This window comes from Pristis pectinata, chromosome 15 (assembly GCF_009764475.1).
Source record: "Pristis pectinata isolate sPriPec2 chromosome 15, sPriPec2.1.pri, whole genome shotgun sequence".
NCBI lineage: Eukaryota > Metazoa > Chordata > Chondrichthyes > Rhinopristiformes > Pristidae > Pristis > Pristis pectinata.
Window position 1 is genome coordinate 21652554 of NC_067419.1, and position 20134 is coordinate 21672687.

Consider the following 20134-nt stretch of genomic DNA (forward strand, 5'->3'; position numbering starts at 1 on the left):
TTCTCTGAATTAAACTCCATTTGCCAGTTCTTTGCCCATATTTCCTACTGGTCTATATCCTGCTGTATTCTTTGACAACCTTTTGCACTATCCACAACTCTGCCAATTTCTATATCACCTGCAAACTTGTTAATCAGCCCACCTACATTTTTTTCAAATCATTCATATATGTCACAAACAACAGAGGTCCCAGCACTGATCCCTGCGGAACACTGCTGGTCACAGATCTCCAGTCAGAATAACACCCCTCCTCCACTACATTCTGTCTTCCATGGTCAAGCTAATTTTGAATCCAATCTAGCAAGTCTCCAAGGATCCCTTGTGTGTTAATCTTTAGGATCAGCCTACCGTGAGGGACTTTGTCGAATACTTTACTAAAGTCCATGTAAACAACATCCACTGCCCTACTCTCAACTATCATCTTCGTCACCTCTTCAGAAAAATTCAATCAAGTTTGTAAGGCCTGACCACCTCTGAACAGAGCAATGCTGACTATCCCCAATACGTCCATACTTTTCCAGATGTGAATAAATTCTATCCTTAAGAATCTTCTCCAATACTTTCCTTATGACTGATGTAAGGCTCACTGGGCTATAATTCTCCATTGCTCTTCCTAAACAAAGGAACAACACTGATTATTCTCCAGTCCTCTGGGTTCTCAACTATGGTTAAAGTGGATACAAAGATCTCTGTCAAGGCCCCAGCAATCTCCTCTCTTGCCTCTCTCAATAACCAAGGATAAATCCCTTCAGGCTCTGGAGATTTATCCGCCTTAATATTCTTCAAAAGACCCAACTGCTCCTCCTCCTTGATATCAACATGCCCTAGAATATCAGCATACCTCTCCCTGATCTCACCATCCCGGTTGGACTATTCAAGAAATCTTCCTGGATGCACCTAATAAATTCTGCCCTATCTAAGCCTCTGGCATGAAGAAGGTCCCAGTTAATATTGGGGAAATTAAAGTCACCCCCTACGACAACATTGTTGCTTTCACATCTTTCCATAATATGCCCACATATCTGTTTCTCTATCTACCACAGGATATTGGGAGGCCTATAGTATAACCACTTTGTACCTTGCTAATTCCTGAGCCCAACCCATATTGCCTCACTGCATGAGCCATCCAGAATGTCCTCACTAAATGAACATTGGTCTGATGTGCGGGGATTCTTACTCCAAGAGGCAATTCTATAATCACCTTACACCAGGCCCTTCTTGTGGTGGACCTGAAGGGTAACCTGCCACCTAGCATACAGGATCTTTCTTCTGGCATGTATCCTTTTGACCAGGACTTGCATTTCTCTTTGGGTGAATGTAGGAGCTCTCTCTTCCTGCCCTGTAGTCTCTGTCTGAGCATGGCAGAGATCATGCAATGCTGTTATTGTCTGGTGGATGTGGGGAGTGAAGAGGTTGCTGCCCTTCTCTGGTTGCAACCTCTTCACTGCAAATTGTTTGGAGCTGTCCCAAATTTAGTGAGGTGGCCTTGAATATCATGGACATCCCCTTGTGGATCTTGTAAACCACCCTACCACCATTTCACAATGTGCTTTGAGAAGCTTCATGATACTTTAGGGGGCACCCCAATTTCATGTTACCGTTAAATGCAACCAGGTTTAAGTGGAATAGTGGAATCCAATTGTGAGGCAAAGGATTCTCCCCGTATGTTTTAACTTCATATTTGTCCATGATTCCCTGTATACGCTGGTAGCTGAAGGAATTGGATTTTCAGAACCTTTTATGCAGTTTTTGCCCTTTTGCACAGCAGTACTCTCTGTTATTGGGAGTATTAGCTGAAATCACCCTCTCATGTGAAGGTGCTCCAGATTGAGTGGAATAAAATAAGAATATCCTTAACATTGCCTTGAATTTCAGCTCCCATGCCTGAGAAAGTTGCAGGGAATTGTGGAATGCATCAGCAGTGGTGTAGTACCTTCAGCAGAGGATTTGGCAACAAAATATGGGTTATCTTTTCACTTATGAATCACTGCACTTTCCCCTGGGCCAGACCATGGAAATATGGAATATTAATAACACAGGAGATGTCGTTGGAAGGGAAATGTCAAGTTAATAAACAGCAGTTTTCAAGATTTAGAATAGATTTGTAAATACTGCAGCCAATGGAATCACTGACTATCCTGAAGGGGTCATATTATATCCTGTCCCATTGAATCACTGATTGCTCTGAGGGGGTCATGTTATATCCTGTCCCGTGGAATCACAGACTGTCCTGAGAGGGGTCACATCATGTACTGTCCTGTGGAATCACTGACTGCCCTGAGGAGTCACATTATAATCCTGACCCATGGAACCCACATTGTACATTAACCATAACAGATGGTGCTACATTTCTGAAATGCTTAGAAATCTGAATCATTAGCAGCCAATTTTAGGTGCAAAATGCACATCTAATGACATCACTGGCTGTGCTCTGCATATTTCCTCCCATACTGACATAGGTTGCATGTGAAAGCTCCAACTTACGACCTTCATTAACCATTCAGGGTAAAGCTTGGAACACGTGGTGCTACTATATTGCACATATGGCTATTTAAAGGGACACTGCTAACATTGGGATATCTGACTGGGCAGCTTCAGAACTGAAAGTAGGCTGCTCAGACCTTTCCTAACTCTACAGTATGCTTAAACTAACAGGCTATATTTTTCTTTTCTGCATTTGGCTGCTGAGATACTTATTTAGTGGGTGTCTGGCAGTACTCCATCAATGGCCATGCAAAGCCTTGCAGGAAGGGTCTATTCCAGAGAGACTGCAGAAACACCACATCCTACCTAAAGAACATATCTGAAGGCTCAGGCTTTCCAGGGCTGCCATCGCATAAATACATGACGTTCTACAGGAAGACTTTTAGCTATGTTTTGACACTAGGCTGTATTATCATCATATGGTTAGAAGTGGAGATTCTCACCGATGGTTGCACAATATTCAATTCCATTTGCAACTCATCAGCAAATGATCTGGCAAAACCTAAACCACATCTAGGCATAGGCAGTTAAATGTCAAATAATATTTGTACCATAAAAATGCCAGACCATAACCATCTCCAACAGAGGGTCTGATGACCTATTCTTAATAACTAATGGCATTATCATTTTGAATCACTCACCATCAGCATGGTGGGATCATCATAATCAGAAACTCAATTGGACCAGTCACGTAAACATGAGAGCAAGTCAGAGGTTGGGTATCCTGAGGTGAGTTTTATCTCCTGACACCCCAAAGCCTTTTTGCCATCTACAAGGTAAATCAGGGTTGTAATGGAATACTGAGACACAAGACACTGCAGATGCTGGAATCTGGAGCAAAAAACAAACTGCTGGAGGAGCTCAGCAGGTCAAGCAGCACCTGTGGAGGCAAAGAGATAGTCAACATTTTGGGTCAAGATTGAGAGAATACCATGATGGAGTACTCTCCACTTGCCTGGTAGTGTGCAGCTTCAGTAACATTCGAAGCTCAACACCATTCAGGACAAAACAACCTATTGGTACCCCATCCTCCGCACTGAATATTCATTCTCCCTGTCACTGGTGCATATTGGTTGCTGTATGTACCGCTTACAAAAGGCACTGAAGTTACTTGCCCAGGCAACTCTAATAGTAACTCTCAAACCCACAACTTCTGCTACCAAGAAGGGTTCAGGTGCATGGGAACACTAGCCATCCTTGGAAATATATTGCTGTTTCTTCATTGTCACTGGATTTAAAACCTGGGATTCCCTCCTCAACAGCACTGTGGCAGTACCTTCATCTGAAGGACTGCAGCAGTTCAAGGAGGTAGCAGTTCAAGGAGGTAGCTCAAGAATTGTCAGGGATAAGTAATAAATGCTAGCCTTGCCAGTGATGGCCAGACTCTGAAACATGAATAAAAAAGGAAACTCCAACAAGATATCAAACTAAAAAATGGGGTATAATTATGCTACAACACACATAAAATGTTGGAGGAACTCAGCAGGTCAGGCAGCATCTATGGAGGGAAATAAATAGTCGACATTTATTTTTTTCCGTAGAAGCTGCCCGACCTGCTGAGTTCCTTGTATTTTGTGTGCATTGCTCTAGATTCCAGCATCTGCAGAATCTCTTGTGTCTCTATAATTATGTTATGCAGTTTGACTGCAAAGTTTTAACTCATGAAATTGCCCACAAAGAAATCATAGTGACTAGGGATGATCTACTGCATAAGACTTAGAAGTGTAAAACGAGAAGAAACAGGAAATAAAATGAAGGTAAAAGCAGGTCATGAGGTTCTAAATGATGTGCTGTTTTTCTGTTTCAGCTCACAATTCCCAAATTCCCTGTGGTTGTAAAGATGGGCCACGCTCATGCAGGTATGGGTAAGGTAAGTGGTATCAAAGCAAAAGCAGCCTTGGACACTGTTCACTCCAGCTACTCAACACAAGAACACAAGAATATAGGAGCAGGATTAGACCACTGGACCCCCTAACTTTGTCCTGCCATTCAATGTTATCATGGCTAATCTGCAGTACTCGATTCCTCTTCTGTGCCTGTTTCATATAGCCCTCAGTTCCCCAATCTTTCAAAAATTTATCTATCTCCACTTTAAAGTGAACAAGCCTCCACAACCCTCCTGGGTTGAAAATTTCAGAGATTCTGCGAGAAGAAATTCCTACAGCCCTTAATTTTAAATGACTGCCCCCTTATCTTGTAAGTATGTCCTGTCATTTGAGACTCTCACCATTGGGAACATCTCAGTGTTTATCCTGTCATGCCCCTTTAGAATCTTATACATTTCAATAAGAACGCCCCTCCTTCTTTTAAACTCAAAGCAATATAGATGTAACTTTTTTGGCCGGTCATGACAGGACAGTCCTCTCATCCCAGGAATTAGCCGAGTGAATCTCTTCTGGATTGCCTACAATTAAATGAGAGGACCAAAACTGTGCACAGTATTTGTGGCGTGGCCTTACCAATATCTGTACAATTGAAACCAGGAACCAATAAAGCACATCTATTTATAAACTAAATAGAAATGCATTACTCACTTTAATCCTTGGTCTCCATCACTTCTGCATCATTCTGGTGTGCCCTAATGGGTGCATTGGAATTTCAGAATGTTATGGATCTCTGGAATTCTCTATACTTAGGGCCATGGATACTCAGCTGATAAGTAAGATTAAGACTGCTATCACTATGGAAATCAAAGATTATGGGCATAGTAGTAAGGCACGGTTGATGTAAGTTCAACCATGATCCTATTTATTGGGGACCACATCCTGCTCTTGGTTCTACTTGTATCCAAAATTGAAGGAAAGGAGTAATTTGACAGAATGTTAAAAATAAAGATGGAAGTTGAAGAAGATAAGGCTAAACTAGAAAACGAGAATACTCCATTAATAGAGAATGGCACAAATAAGTGATATTATTGATAATACTTGAAATATTAAAAACTAAAGTATATTGCAGGTACTAAATAAATGAAAAGGGACTGAAGATAAATGATTCCCTTCAACTTGAGGATGTATGCTTTCACCAAGAGACGGTCATTGGACAAGATATAAAGTACGAAGTTGGCACATCTGTACATCAAATAGAAACAAATCCACAGTTTTGTTAAACTAACCTGCATGATGGATCAGATGGCATAAATTATTGTAATGAGTGGACTGGACTAGGAACTGGAGTGAATACAAGTTATATAAATGAAAAATAATAGTCAGGAAGTTGGAAGGATGAGCACCATTTTTATGTGCAAATTACGCATCAGCAATCTTTTCAGGGAGGTATGACAGCCTACAGCTATGGCAGCAGCTGCCACGCCAGTAACACTCATATGGGACTAGTGTAGGATTAGTGTAAGTGGATGCTTGATGGTCAGTGCAAGATAAAGGGCATGATCCTTGCTGTATGACTGTGACTCTATTTCAGCACAGTGAAAGTTGTCGTTTGCCCTAAATGAGAACAAATTTGAACGTACAAGTGTGTTTAGGGTCACTTATTAACAAAAAAACCCTGAAAGTTGTTACATTTGGGTCTGAACTTTAACAGCCAAACCCATTTCACTATGAGGGTTTTGATGTTGGATCACTGTGTCCGTGTTCCTGTGTGGCTGCTGGAAGGCTGCACCCACACAATAACCCTAGAGAAGCTCTTGCCTTTGCTGGGCCAGCCACAAGACGACTGTTCAGGAATGGTTGAAGGACAGTCTGGGATGGCTAGTGTTTTATATACATTGGTACCTGTTGGACATAACCATAATCACAGTTATACACACCCTGTTCTTTAAAAAATGGCATCCAAAGACACAAACAGGGCATGAGCCCCTACCCTCTACTGGAGCTGCTGCAACAAAACTTTTCCCATGGCTCGGTGTGGAGAGGCTGCCTGAGATAGTGGGAATGCTGTGATGAGGGCACTTGTGGTCACTTATCACTGCAATGTGGGGCTCATGGACTAGCAGCACCTGCTGAGTTGACAGACTACACAGATCCCACTGTCTCTCCCATTACCTTCCATTGGAGGGGATGGAAGCTGCTGTCTCCTCCTCCCTTTATTTGGATGCAGAGCTCTCTCCCCAGCCTGGAGGTTCCTCTATGGTAACAAGCTCAATGGTGGTCACTGGCCATTGGGCTTGTTACCGTAGAACTGGGGAGTAAACAGCTTTGTCACCACCAAGAGGATGTGATCGACTTTGACTTGACAATAAACTCGACTTCAACTTTGATCTGGGCAGTCCGTTAGCACGTGGATCAGTCACTGCCACCCCCAGGAATGGCCTGCACTTGCCCCAACAGTTAGGAAACAAATCAGAGCCCCACAGCAGTGAGCATCAGCACTGCTCGTCTGGCACATGCAACACCGCCCTTGAAGGTAGTCTCTCCATGCTGAGCCATGGAAAATTCATTGCTGTCAGAGTGCTAGTGGAGGGCAGGGATTCAGGCCAGGTTCCCAGAACAGCAGCATGCAACAAAAGAGAGGACAGGAAACATGAGACTGCAGGTACTGGAATCTGGAGCAACGGTCTGCTGGAAAACTCAGCAGGTCGAGCAGCATCTGTAGGGGGAAAAGAATTGTCGATGTTTCAGGTCGGAACCTGCATCAGGGCTGGAACTCCTGCCAGGTTCCCAGCACAGCAGTGTCATCAGTAACACATCTTTCTCAATATATAAAACACTATAATGAACGCTTTCTGCTGGTTCCATTAGCTTTGTCATTTCTCTGAATGCATCCTGAGTACCAAGCGAGGTACCAGTATATATTTAGCATAATCTCCTGATCTTTTAGGGTTGGGGACAAATAATAACTGTGGGGCTTGCTACTGATCCCAATCCTGAAAAATGATTAAAAACTATCTACTCCCTCAATTATCTCATTTAAAAAAAACTCATTCAATGATGATTTACTCTTAATATATGTGTGCTGGCTTCCCTTTTTTAGTCCATACTTGTCGAAATGGTTATTTTCTTCTGGATAACTATTTATAAAAGCTTCCCCACCATCAGTATTACATTTAAAATACTGTCCCCCAGTGTCTGTATCTAAAAACAAGTCCGGGACTTCCACAATTTTTATTCTTACTTTTCCCAACAACCTAAGAGGCATCATAGGTATGGCCAAACAATCTAATATCCCTTTATCTATTATTGTCTCGCCCAATATCTTGGCAACATTCAGGTTTAACATAACTTTGCTAAACGCCAATGTAAAGTAACACCTTAGCCATGCATTTAATCTTCAATACTAGATCTCCATGTTGGCATCTAAATGGCCTGATCACATACTGTATCTGACATAGATCTTAATTGTGATATAAGGGAATGTATTTCTTTGGAGTACCAACTTGTGCCTAATGGAGAATTTACTCAGCCACCTCACTTAGCTATTTAAAAGAAGGAATACTAAAACAAGACACAACGCATCCTCAAATTTGATGAAAAGGCTGAACCCCTTCACTGAGAGGACCTGAGTTGTTTAAAAGTGAGTGTTAAACACCTGGTCTTACACCAGTTATTAATTTCCAAAGCAGGAACCTTGATGCATAGCAGTTGTTCTTGTATTCTCAGTGAACCAGAGCAAAATCTACTGTGGATAACAGGTGAGTCATTGAATTATTGCCCAATCTGGGGGTGTAGAGATCTCTGTCATTGGATGAACTGAATCTTCTCCGTGATTCCAAGAAATTACACATCTCGCTTTTCCACAACTGGCCATCTGTGAAATAAAAATAATAATTCTGTAAGGAAATCTCAACAAACTCAACTCACGGCTGACTGAACTGATAATGCAGTGAAAGAACATGCCCAGTGGTTACATGCTTGTTAGAAGTATGGCTCTCACCTTAGTTCATACTTGTCTTGCTACCTGGGGGGAGAAAAGGTACTGACTTGATGAAGGCTGGCAAGATGACACATTAACTACTTTCCCTTCATTTTCTTCAACACATATTATCACACCATTCCATCTCAAAACCTAATAGGTGGACAAGTCATCTTTAATGCTGCCCTGTGATTAAGATTTCATTAATTCCCAGTGTGACAATATATACATTGCATCTCTTTCAATAGAGAAAAAAAAGACATGTATTTATATAATGGTTTCCATATATGGCAATGCGAAAATGAGCAGATAACTTTTTAACTGTTGCTTGAATTATAAACATTGTAGCAAAATCAATAGTACAATGCAGGCAACAGGTTAGTGGGTGCATACCTACTTCTGCTGTAAAGCAGAAGTAACTTGGGAGCTTTGTCTTTGTCTTAATCCCAAAAGGGCAAGACCCAGTCAATTTTAGTTTATGCCCTCTTTCCTGTAGTTCCATTGCAGCAACATGAAGGCAAAGGTAGTTGAGGATGAGAAAGAAATATATTTCTTATCAACTATGCTGTGATATCCATGAATATGAGGATGTTGTTATGGGTGAATTCAGAGCTCAATGAAACATAATGGTGTGTATTTATGAAATGAACTTTCATCATGCCCCTAACAAGGTTTACTTCTTTCTCTTTGTCCTGCTGGCCTGGATTTGTTTCTTACAGGTAAAAGTTGAAAATCATTATGACTTCCAGGATATAGCCAGTGTCGTGGCCCTGGCAAAAACTTACGCGACCACAGAACCTTACATTGATTCCAAGTACGACATCAGAATTCAGAAGATTGGGAACAATTATAAAGCATACATGTAAGGATCTGACGTTTTATCTAGCAGAGAAAAATCTGAGAAGGGCTAGGCAGTGTGGGTGCAGGGAGAGTATTTCCCCTGGATGGGAGGTTTAGAAAAGGAGTCACAGGATAAGGCATTTACGATTGTGATAGGGAGTAATTTCTTCACTCAAAGGGAGGTGAACCTGTGGAATTCTTTACCACAAAATGTCGTGGAAGCCAAGTCACTGAATATATTTAAGAAGGAGGTAAATAGACTTCAAGACAAAAATGCCATCAGGTAGTATGTAGAAAGAGCAAGGTATGGTATTGAGATAGAGGGTCAGCTGTGTTCATATTGAATGGCACAGTGGGCTCAAAGGGCCTAACAGCCTAATCCTGATGTCAGGACTTCGACCTGACTTGTTAACTCTGTTTCTCTTTACACAGAAGCAGCCTGACCTGTTGTGTATTTCCAGTATTTTCTATTTTTATTTTAGATTTCCAGCATCTACATTTTTTTTATTTTCAGCCTACTCCTGCTCCTATTTCTATGTTTCTAAGTAAGCATGTTCAAAATGGTAAAATTAATTATGGTTTTGGTGTTTTAATCTGCTGAAATGGAAGGAAGAATAGAAAGAATAATACATTATGGTTTTCAACACATTTTGAATTCCTGAAATGATTGTATATTGAGAATGTACTAAATTGCATCCAGGGTCTTCCTATAATCAAGGGGGAAAAGCCTATTGATAGAATAGTAAGTCATCTTTCCTACAAGGCCTGGGCTCAGTGGATATTGTATGATAGGTACTTTTACTTTATCCTAAATCAAGATGATCAAGTTGGTATGTTTCCAAGGCAATCCTCTCAGCCAATCTTCAGGAGAAAAGTTCAAAGGAGTCAGTATTATCTGAACCTCTTCAGTTACTTTGTCCTGCTTAAATAATTAAACTTCACCAGCTGCAGGTAACAAAAAAGGAATGTATTCATGAGCTGTGTTTTGAAAAGATCTTGACCTCCGTGTATCAGATAACCAACCAGTGACAAAGAAGGGATGAAGAAGTTGATGAATGAGTTTCTGGATGTAAATCTGGGCCCTTCTGACAACCACAGCTGAAATTCTCCTTATGCATAAGGAGGCTCATTTTTGTCTTTACCTAAAATATATCTCTTGCAAAGCAGTACATTTTAGCATCTGATTAGTTAATACAGTGATAGCTATTTGAAAGAATTCCTTGACAGTTTCTTAGGTTCCCAAAATGTAACAGGACTATGAGAACATTTGGAAATGGAGCAAATCTTTCCACACCTGAGGTTAGTTTAACATCATCTTTAGCTGCTTAGAATTCCAGTGTGCACCTGGTGGATAAGCTGAGAAACATCCACTGATATTTTAGATTGTGACGCAGGAAGTCCAATATTGAGCCAGTCTGCAAGTTTCTCTTTGGAGTCACTAGTAAGAATTTAGAATGAAAATGGGACTGTGTAGTTAGTCATTCACACAGCAGACAACCTGCTACACAATGTACTGACTTGTTTCATTGGGACCACTGTGTGGTAGGATGTTAAAACCTGAACTTCACACCATGGTACATTTCCGGTTACAAATATGCCACTAATGTAGAAACATTGGGATAAGTGAGTGAGTGGTGAGTTATTTACAGCTATGCTATATAACCATTATAGCCCTTAATGTGACTGTCTCAAGAGCACCAAAACAGCTCACACATGAGATTAGGAAAAGTTATGCTATTCATGTCAGATGTGAGGTGAGGGAGGGAATTTGTCTTGTGACCAATTTGTTTTTGCAGTTATTTTACTTCTGCCTCTAGGATACAGCTGTAAACATTGTAAAAATGATGTTCTCATTGTAACTTTTCTCATTTTCAGGAGGACTTCAATTTCAGGAAACTGGAAAGCAAATACTGGCTCTGCTATGCTGGAACAAGTGGCCATGACGGAACGGTAAGAATTTAGACCACATAAACCAGGCCAGGAAAAATCTCTGTTTTGAGAACTTAACATTGTACAAAATGTTAAAGAATTAAACCCATGAGCAAAACTTTTAGCAAAATTTTCCCCAGACTTATTTATTTAATATAACCTCCCTGAGTTAACAAATATTTTCCATGAAATCTAATTAATAATGTTACTTGTTTTGAAAATAGGTTATTGCTTCATGAGCCCTGTCAACAATAGCCAAGCCCTACAGGGTCAGATACAGGGCGCAGTGTTGGTTCCTGGTTTGTTTGTCTCATTCCCTGTAAGTTTTCATTTTTGTAGGGCATTTTCATATCATGGCCCTCCAGGGAACTGTACAGACTAATCACAATCAAGAGAATTATTTATAAGCTAAAAATGCACAATGTAAATGGAGCAAGTCAGAGCAGAAGGCTGGAAAAGCATGCTGCTTTCATTCAGAAAAGGAGAGGGAACTTGCCTCTTATTTTTATAACCTATCAATAATCAACAATGCAGTCTTTATAGTGTCATTCTTCAGAACTCTTTAAAGTAGCTTGAATGAAAAAGCAACATGTAGCTTTACATCTATTGTTTAAAGTGGCACCAATGCATTGGCAGATATATCCGGTTGTGTGAGTCACAGGTACCACTCCATCTCTCAAGTTGAACACTCCCTTCTGCTTCCGCTGAATACATACTCCATTGGGGAACGCTGCATCCCAGTTATATTAGAAGACTGACTGAATGAGATCAGTTTTGAATTGGTAATCCCTCTGGTCAGATTAGCTCAGTATGGAACTAGTGTGGAAACCAAGACGAGTGCCCAGAAACAGTCTCTCAAATGTAGAAACAATACAACTGCAACAACTTTGATCAGCCCAAAACATTTTGTTGAAACAGTCTGGTGACTGGTGCTGTCTAGCTGCCAGACCCATTGCCAGGATCTTAAAGCCACCATGAGGTTTTGTCATATTCCTATGGGAAAAGACACTCATGTTGTGTGGCAATTATTTACAATGATGTTGTGATAATTAGCTTTGGTGAGCTCATGTCTAGCGGGTGCCACCCGCAATTCATTATCTCGATTTATGATTTTACTGAACACCTGTTCCAAAGCTGCCCAAGGGAAAACACAACAAACATTAGAACAAGGAACAACAGAAGATAAGATATTTACTTATTGGTCATATGTACATCGAAACACACAGTGAAATGCGTCTTTTTGCGTTACTGAGAATGTGCTGGGGCAGCCCGCAAGTGTCGCCACTCTTCCAGCGCCAACATAGCATGCCCACAGCTCCTAACCTGTATGGCTTTGGAGTGGGAGGAAATCAGAGCACCCGGAGGAAACCCACGCGGTCATGGGGAGAGCGTACAAGCTCCTTACAGACAGCGGCCAGAATTGAACCTGGGTCACTGGCACTGTAATAGCGTTACGCTAACCGCTACACTACCATGCTGCCCCAAAAGCACTGTCAAGATTCTATATGTGGAAATGGGGATTAAATTTCCTTTATATAGAGATGCTGCAACACACTGGGAGAATGCATGATAGTGTGCAGGACTCTAGTGTTTCAATGGAACTGCCTTTTCAATGGAAACTCTCTTGCAGCTATCGAACATGGGTGGATGCCTGTTCTGAGATGTTTGGTGGCCTGGACATCTGCGCGGTAAAAGCTGTACATGGGAAAGATGGGAAGGATTACATCATTGAGGTTAGTTGGATCGCCCACATCCCAATTCATAATGTATTTTCACATTGTGAATGTTGATTTTGGTAAAAAGACTTTTTCATCTTGTGTGGGCTCATCTTCTGGCAGGAGGTTTCACAAGCAAATTATTAAAATTAAGGATTGTTTACAACAGTGTACAAGAAAAGAGCAGCTATTTTAACAGTGACTATCTAAATTATAATTGGGGTGACACCAGTGGCTTATTTCACACAAACCAACCCTATTAATGGAATATAACACTTCATTGCCAGTTTAAAGCTCTTTTTAACTTAGTTTGTGGTTTTGCCAAGCTAACTGTGGAGGTTCACTCTATTACCTCTTAATTTTATTTTTAGGTGCCAATTTTAGCTACATCTACCTGCTCTGTGCAGCCATAATATTCTAATTAATTCTAATGACAATACTAATGTTACTAAAATTATTAATAATGTTATTATTCCATTCCCAGTCCAATTATGCCTGCTGCCACTAAGGGACCAGGCCAAAATGGCATTTTCCTGATGCAGGAAATACCCCCAAACCCCAAATCCAATTTTGACATGTGACTTTCTAGTTTGTCTCTGGTGGTGACCAGTAGTCCTTAAAAGAGATGGGTAGAGGCGACTCTAAAACACAAAGAAAATATTTCCTTGGTGAGGCCAGGAGAAATGTAAAAATATGATCGGAGGCCTCCTCCTGGATCAGTATTCCTGCTCCCATCAACATGAGAGCCATCGGACTTCTTCCTTATACCAGCAAACTGCAGGCCAATATGAGCACCACCCTTTGTTGCTTCCTTGCTGCTTTAGATCAATAAATTATTGTGGAGTCCATTTACCTAGCCTTGATTCTGCACCAGTTAAGCTTCACATCTTATATTGAAATCTCCTGTATGCACATCCCTTCCTGTTTCTTCATACAGGCAACCCCCATGTTATGGCTATTTGAGTTACAGATATTCGCCCTTAAGGAATTCACAAATCACTACCCAAAAATTTGAGATATGGAATAAAATTAGCTCACGGAATTTGTGTGAAAGAAAGTAAATAAATCAACACAAATTTATTTTTTTCAACTCGCATTTCTTGATGCATGCACAGATGATGCAGCTTTGTGTTATGGAAAATCACAATATGGTCCGTTTTCTAGGAACACAAACTCTCCCCCTGCCTCCGTAGTTGATTGGGGGGGGGGGGGGGGGTGGGGGGTGGGGGTTGTCACCTGTGGTCTCAAAGACATGAGTTACCTATCTGATGAAAACATGAGGTTGTGTGAACATACTCCAAGAGTTCATTTGGAAATGTCTCAGTCTGGCAATGATTATCCAGAGTGATTTGTTCTGTGGCTTTTATCTTTTCCTGGACTGATTATATATACATGCCAGTTGTTCCTGAATTTAAAGCTAGTCACCTCCTTTATTTATTCTCTCTGTCTTTTCTAAACACTTCATAGAACCATAAAACAGTACAGCACAATACAGGCCCTTCGGCCCACCATGTTGTGCTGATCTTTAAACCTCACCTAAGACTATCTAACCCCTTCCTCCCACATATCCCCCTATTTTAAATTCCTCCATATGCTTATCTAACAATCTCTTGAACTTGACCAATGTACCTGCCTCCAACACTACCCCAGGCAGCGCATTCCATGCACCAACCACTCTCTGGGTGAAAAACCTCCCTCTGACATCTCTCTTGAACTTCCCACCCATTACTTTAAAGCCATGCCCTCTTGTATTGAGCATTGGTGCCTTCATCTGCTTAAATGTCATATTCCTCAATATTTAACCAAGTTCCTGATATTTGCACCATATCATGGTCTTCTGTTGTCATCAGCCTCCTGTGCTGGCAGCCTAATGCATTCACAATGTTGTAATACATCTAGTTCCTCTTGTCCATTATGAGAAGAGGAGAAAAAGGGAAGTGCTGCAATGAGACTGTGGACAATGAATCCGTGTGATACCAGTGCTCCACAGGAAACAGTAATCCTTGACTGCCATCCTGTGGCAGGATTAGCAAACATAAACAAAAAAACCTCAAAGCATCCCTCTCTAATAGAATCCAACTTTTTACCTTTGACAGAGGCTGAAACTGTGATTAATTTGGATGTTATATGGCTGGGGGAAAGAAGCAGATGCAGTTCTTGTCCCTGAATGGTTTCCACCTCCATCAGTGTTGACATTTGAATGTCAAGGGTGGCATCATCTAAGGCTTTTCCACTATCTGTTTGCCTCGGCATAAATCAGATGCTGTTCCTAATCCCAGCCCTTTATGCTTGTAACTGAAGGTAGTCGATTGCTATTATAAAGTAATAGTATATGGATGGCAGTAACCCCTGTTTGCCTAAATAGTTAGGTAGTTATTGTGAGCACTGCGTGTAACACATCATTTCTTTGCTCAGTATTAAATGCAGCCTATTATTACTTGCAATGATTACATTACTGCTGAACTCTTGGAAGAGTTAACACATTTTGTACTGAATGTTGTTCTTTTGGGGCTAAAGAGTGAGTCTTTCCTGGAGCAAGCTGGAAGGGAGTAACTACTGTTGAAAGTTGTTGCTAACATCAATGGAAAAACAAATTGCATTGGTGGAGCTGCTACTTCTTTTTCTTCTGGAAAATGCCTATAATGTTTTCTTTTAATGTGACAGAATGAGGTCATAATCCAATGGCGAGAGAGTACAGAGTATTGAAGTTCAAGCTACACACATGCACACGCATGCACGCATACACACTCCATACACATGCACATATAAGCCCTCTTCACAGTTCTTCCTCATCCCACTTCACCAATCCCTTCTTTAGAGGCCTTGCCCTAATTCCTTTCCTCCTCAGCACACCCCTCCTTACAGCCCCCTGCTCTCTTCCTCTCACTCCTTCTCCCTTTCTGACCCCCTTCTCTCCCCTCCCTCTTCTGTCCTCCCTCTCTCTCCTCTTGCTTACCCCCTTTTCCTTTCTCTCTTGCTCCCCTCTGCTGTCTGACTCATTCTTCTTCTTTCCCACTATCCCTAACCTTGTCCTCCCTCTTAATCTCTACCTGACCTCTCCCCCCATTCTTCAGCCACCATTCCCTTGTTTCAGGGCCGCTCTGCTAGTTGTCCTCCCGTATCAGCATCCTGATTCCAGCAGCCATATCACGTGAGACTAGTGGAGACCCTTCAAAAACCTCGGGTGTGTTCCAGCTGCATTTGTAGAACACCATAAACAAACTACGGCATGACCTACAAAAGCACACACTACTAACTTGTTTATATTGAGATTATTCAGGAAGTTTCATAGGCTTTTAATGCAGAGGAAGAGCATAACATCACAATCTTCCAATATTCTGCAATATTATTCACTGTCTGTGGTGCCCCCTCTTTTCTCCAGAGACAGAGATATTTCAGCAGTATTTCAGCATCAAATAAAGTTTTGACATTAAATTATTACTTTATAATTCCCACTCCTGGTATCTATCCCAAAATTATAGCCTACAGGATGTTGTACAAACGAGCATTTGGAGACCTCTGGGATGGACGGAGATGGATTTGCCGGCTGCTGTGGGGCTGCAGGCATCTTCTGCCAGGTGGGAACAGGCCACTTCTGTGCACATTCTCCCCACATCACAACATACAGTGTGAATGTGGGACTTAGCAAGTGATCATTTCAGAAACAACATGCATAAAATCATCCCCAGAAACCCAGTGTTCTGCCACACTGCAAGGATAAGCAATGTTGTGCATCAATTTACAGAGGTGCCAGAGCTTGGTAATAGAGGATCCTTTCATAGATCACTGGAACATTTTGTGTTCAGCCACATTTTGTCATGACTTCCTTTCCAACACACAGACCGTAAAGTACGCAGACTTGACTAGATAGGACCAAGAAATTGCAAAATAACATAGGCAGCTTAGTTTGTGAATAGAACAGTGACAGATGGAACTCAGAGCTGGCAAGTGTGAGTTGATCCATTCTGAATCTAAGAATGACAAATCAGAATATTTTCTAAATGGCAAGAGACTAGGAACTGTGGAAGACCAAAGGGATTTAGTTGTCTGTGTACACAAATCACTCAGCCAAAATAATCAAAAAGGCTGATGGAATGTTGGCCTTTATCTCAAGTGATCTCGAATGTAATGAGATGAAGATACACCGCAGAGGCACGGGACCTCGGTCATACTTCACCTGAAGGAAGGATATTTTGGCTTTTGAGCATACACACAGCAATTCAGCAGACTTGTTCCAGGAACTAAAGGGTTAAGTTGAAAGACCAGGTTGCATATATTTGGCTTGTATTTCTCTAAAATTAGGAGACTGAGAGATGATTTAATTGAGGTTTAGAATTTTAAAGGAATTTGATAGAATGGGAGTGGCAGCTACAAAAAAACAATGCACCACAGTAAAGTCATTAGAAATAAAATCAGAAAATGCTGGAAATACTCAGCAGGTCAGGCCACATCTACGGGAAGAGAAGCAAAGCTAATGTTTCTGGTCAAAGACCCTTCATTGGAACGTGGAAACTTGGAAAGAGACAAAAGAAGCTTGTTAAGCTGCAGGGAGGCTAGGTGGGGGGATCTCTGATACCATAACACTGGGCGAACTTGGGCATAAGCTCCACAAGAGCCACAAACTTTAATTAATAGTTGGGCTATTTGCTGGAGGTAATGCCAGCAGTAAAATCAGAAGCACCAAAAAATCTGGAACTGTCATTCCCTGTGTGGTGGCTAGGTTGATTGACATTTTCAGGAGAAAGATGGGGTGGAAACACACTATCAATTGGCCAGTGTGTCCACAGTGAACTCAAGCACGCAGTTACAATGTGCACAGTGGCCCGCTCCTGATTTTGTGCTTGTAAAATGAAACGTGCTGGAGGTCAGGTGCACTGGCAACTGACATCACACACTGATGCTGGATTCATCATGTGGCAGTCCCATTCTTGAGTAGCTGAACTTTAAAAGGTAAATTTAGGTAAGCTTTTTGTTTATTTTTCTTTCTCCAGTTTCGTGAATTAATAGCAGTTTTATGTTATAGTAAATAAAATAATTCCTTTAACATCAGTTATTTTTTCCAACTGTTTCCAAAGATCTCATCATCAGAGCAATGAAAAGTTGCTGACAGCACAAGCTATCAGAAGGCAGTAAGATAGTCCAAGGTCTTACAGCCCTGTGCACACAGTCTTGTCACAACTTTCAGCCTGCTGGCCTTGGCAGTAATGCCAGCAGTGTACTGGGAGCCACAGTGTCAAAAAAATTAAATGTGGCTATGAGGGTCACTACTCCAAGTTAAGTGTGATCCCACCTATTAGTCACTAGTGATGAAATACTCAGCAAATCACCATCTGCGGAGAGAAACAGAGACAGCACTTCAGGTCAATCGAGGAATATTGCTGAAGCGGCGATAGATGGAATAAAGTTAAGGAAAGATCTGAGTGGATGGTGGAGCAGACTCATGGGCCTGAATCATCAGATCCAGCTCAAACCTTTTGAGTTCCCTCATCTTTTAGTCAGAATCAGATTTATTATCACTGACGTATGATGTGAAGTCTGCAACACATTGTAACAACAATAAAGGAGATGGTAAATGTGGGTGTCTGGTCTGGATCCCATGCACTGAGTTCTCATTTTTAGCCACAGTTGGTAAGAGAAATTTGGAACTCTATCATATGGTTTCTTGTCATGACTCGGGAGCATGGATCAATTTGAGTGACGTGGGTCATTTGCCAGAATTCAAAAATTTAAAATCATATTAAAAATGTGTCGGATAAGGAATGTGATTTTAAACTTCCACAGTTTTGTGTAAGGTTCTTGGTGATGTACGCACTCCGATTACTGAGCTGACTACTTTCTCTTTGCTGCCCCCTATTGCAGGTAATGGACAGTGCCATGCCTCTCATTGGAGAATATATTGAGGAGGACAGACAGCTCATAGCAGAACTGGTCATAGGGAAAATGAACCAGCTTCTATCAGACAACCCTGCAGTATCCCAGCAACAAGCCGGAATGACTCTGAGCCAGGTTAGCAGAGAAGCCAGCATGAAGCTCTATTTCCCATTTAATGTTGATTCTTTGTTTCCATGGAAGGTTTGTAATGCCCTTCGTACTTTATCCAGGTGTCCATCCATCACATATTAACCTTGTGAGCAACTGTGAGCAATGCAGTTAATTGTGTGGAACATCCAATGCAGCACACATTCGAACAAGTGTTTCAGGGGAGTGATCAGGAACACAAGTCCAGCCTCATTTCTCAGCTCTCTAACACAAAAGATGTCAAGGCTCGGTTTGTTCCCTCCTCTTAAGGAACCATTAAACTGGATTACCTGGGCTAGTTGTATTTTCAAATGCCTCAAACGAATAGCAATTCCATGAAGGTGTTTTACTGACAAATTCATATGTCTGTGACCCTGAAAGAAAAGACTTTGTAGGGCCAGTAAGAGAAAGTGGAGTGGTGGGACTATCTGGAGTACTCTTGCTTAGAAACAGTGCAGACTTGATGGCCAAATGTGCTTCTGTGCTGTAATTTTTCTGTGATATTTGCAGGGAGATGGGAACATTGTGGAGGACTAATACCTCCTAACCCAGGAGTGCTGAAATGGCCACTTACTCTTGTAGAGTCATCTACTCCAGCCTCCTGACCCCATGGAAATCCATGGCATTTAATTTTAAATTGTGTTCTCAAATGTTGCACCCATGGCAGAATGTAAGCTCTTAAACAAAAAAAAAACATAACTAAAGAACAATGAATGTTAAGTAATTAAGTTATTCTCAAGGCTGAGATTTATATACTTCTGCATTAATTGGGAACCAAGGGTTAGAGGGCTCATGAGGGAAAATGGAGTTGAAGTCAGGATCATACCAGGCATTAAACTATTGACTGGCAGAACAGGATCAAGAATCAAATGGCTTACTCTCACTCCAGTTTCTTATATTCATATTTTTACCTTAATTTCTTAAATCCTCAACAGGTCCAGCCTCCATCAACAAAAGCTCCGATGCATCCTCAACCAGGAACCATTTCCCAGTGGGGGCAGACAGCCCAAACGCGTCCACCACCTCAAGGTGGGTAGTACCACGGGCAACAATGTAGTGTTACTATACGAGGAACTATCGAACAAATGCTTTTTGAACATATTTTTCAAACAGGTGCTGCCAAGGAGAGTGGGGGGATTCTCCAGACATTCCAGTATACATTAAGCTGCCAACAACTCTAACAGAGTAATCATTACTATTAGTTAGATGGTTCATTGTGAACAGCCAACCGTTGGTGTGTGTCAAAGGCACCATCTTTTACTGAATGCAACCTGATTTGAGACTGTGCTTCCTATTGGGTGTGAAATCAATTGGCTTTGTTGCATTAATTTCATTAATTCAGG

General features: G+C 41.4%; 1 protein-coding gene across 1 annotated transcript in view; it reads left to right on the plus strand.

The window, feature by feature from the left end:
- Nucleotides 1-20134, plus strand: part of LOC127578140 (synapsin-3-like) — a 203480-nt gene that overhangs the window by 173220 nt on the left and 10126 nt on the right. The window contains exons 7-12 of the mRNA XM_052029747.1: nucleotides 4292-4354; nucleotides 9009-9151; nucleotides 11005-11079; nucleotides 12689-12791; nucleotides 18633-18779; nucleotides 19727-19820. Coding sequence (XP_051885707.1) covers nucleotides 4292-4354; nucleotides 9009-9151; nucleotides 11005-11079; nucleotides 12689-12791; nucleotides 18633-18779; nucleotides 19727-19820 — 625 coding nt within the window. The remainder of the gene's footprint in view (nucleotides 1-4291; nucleotides 4355-9008; nucleotides 9152-11004; nucleotides 11080-12688; nucleotides 12792-18632; nucleotides 18780-19726; nucleotides 19821-20134) is intronic.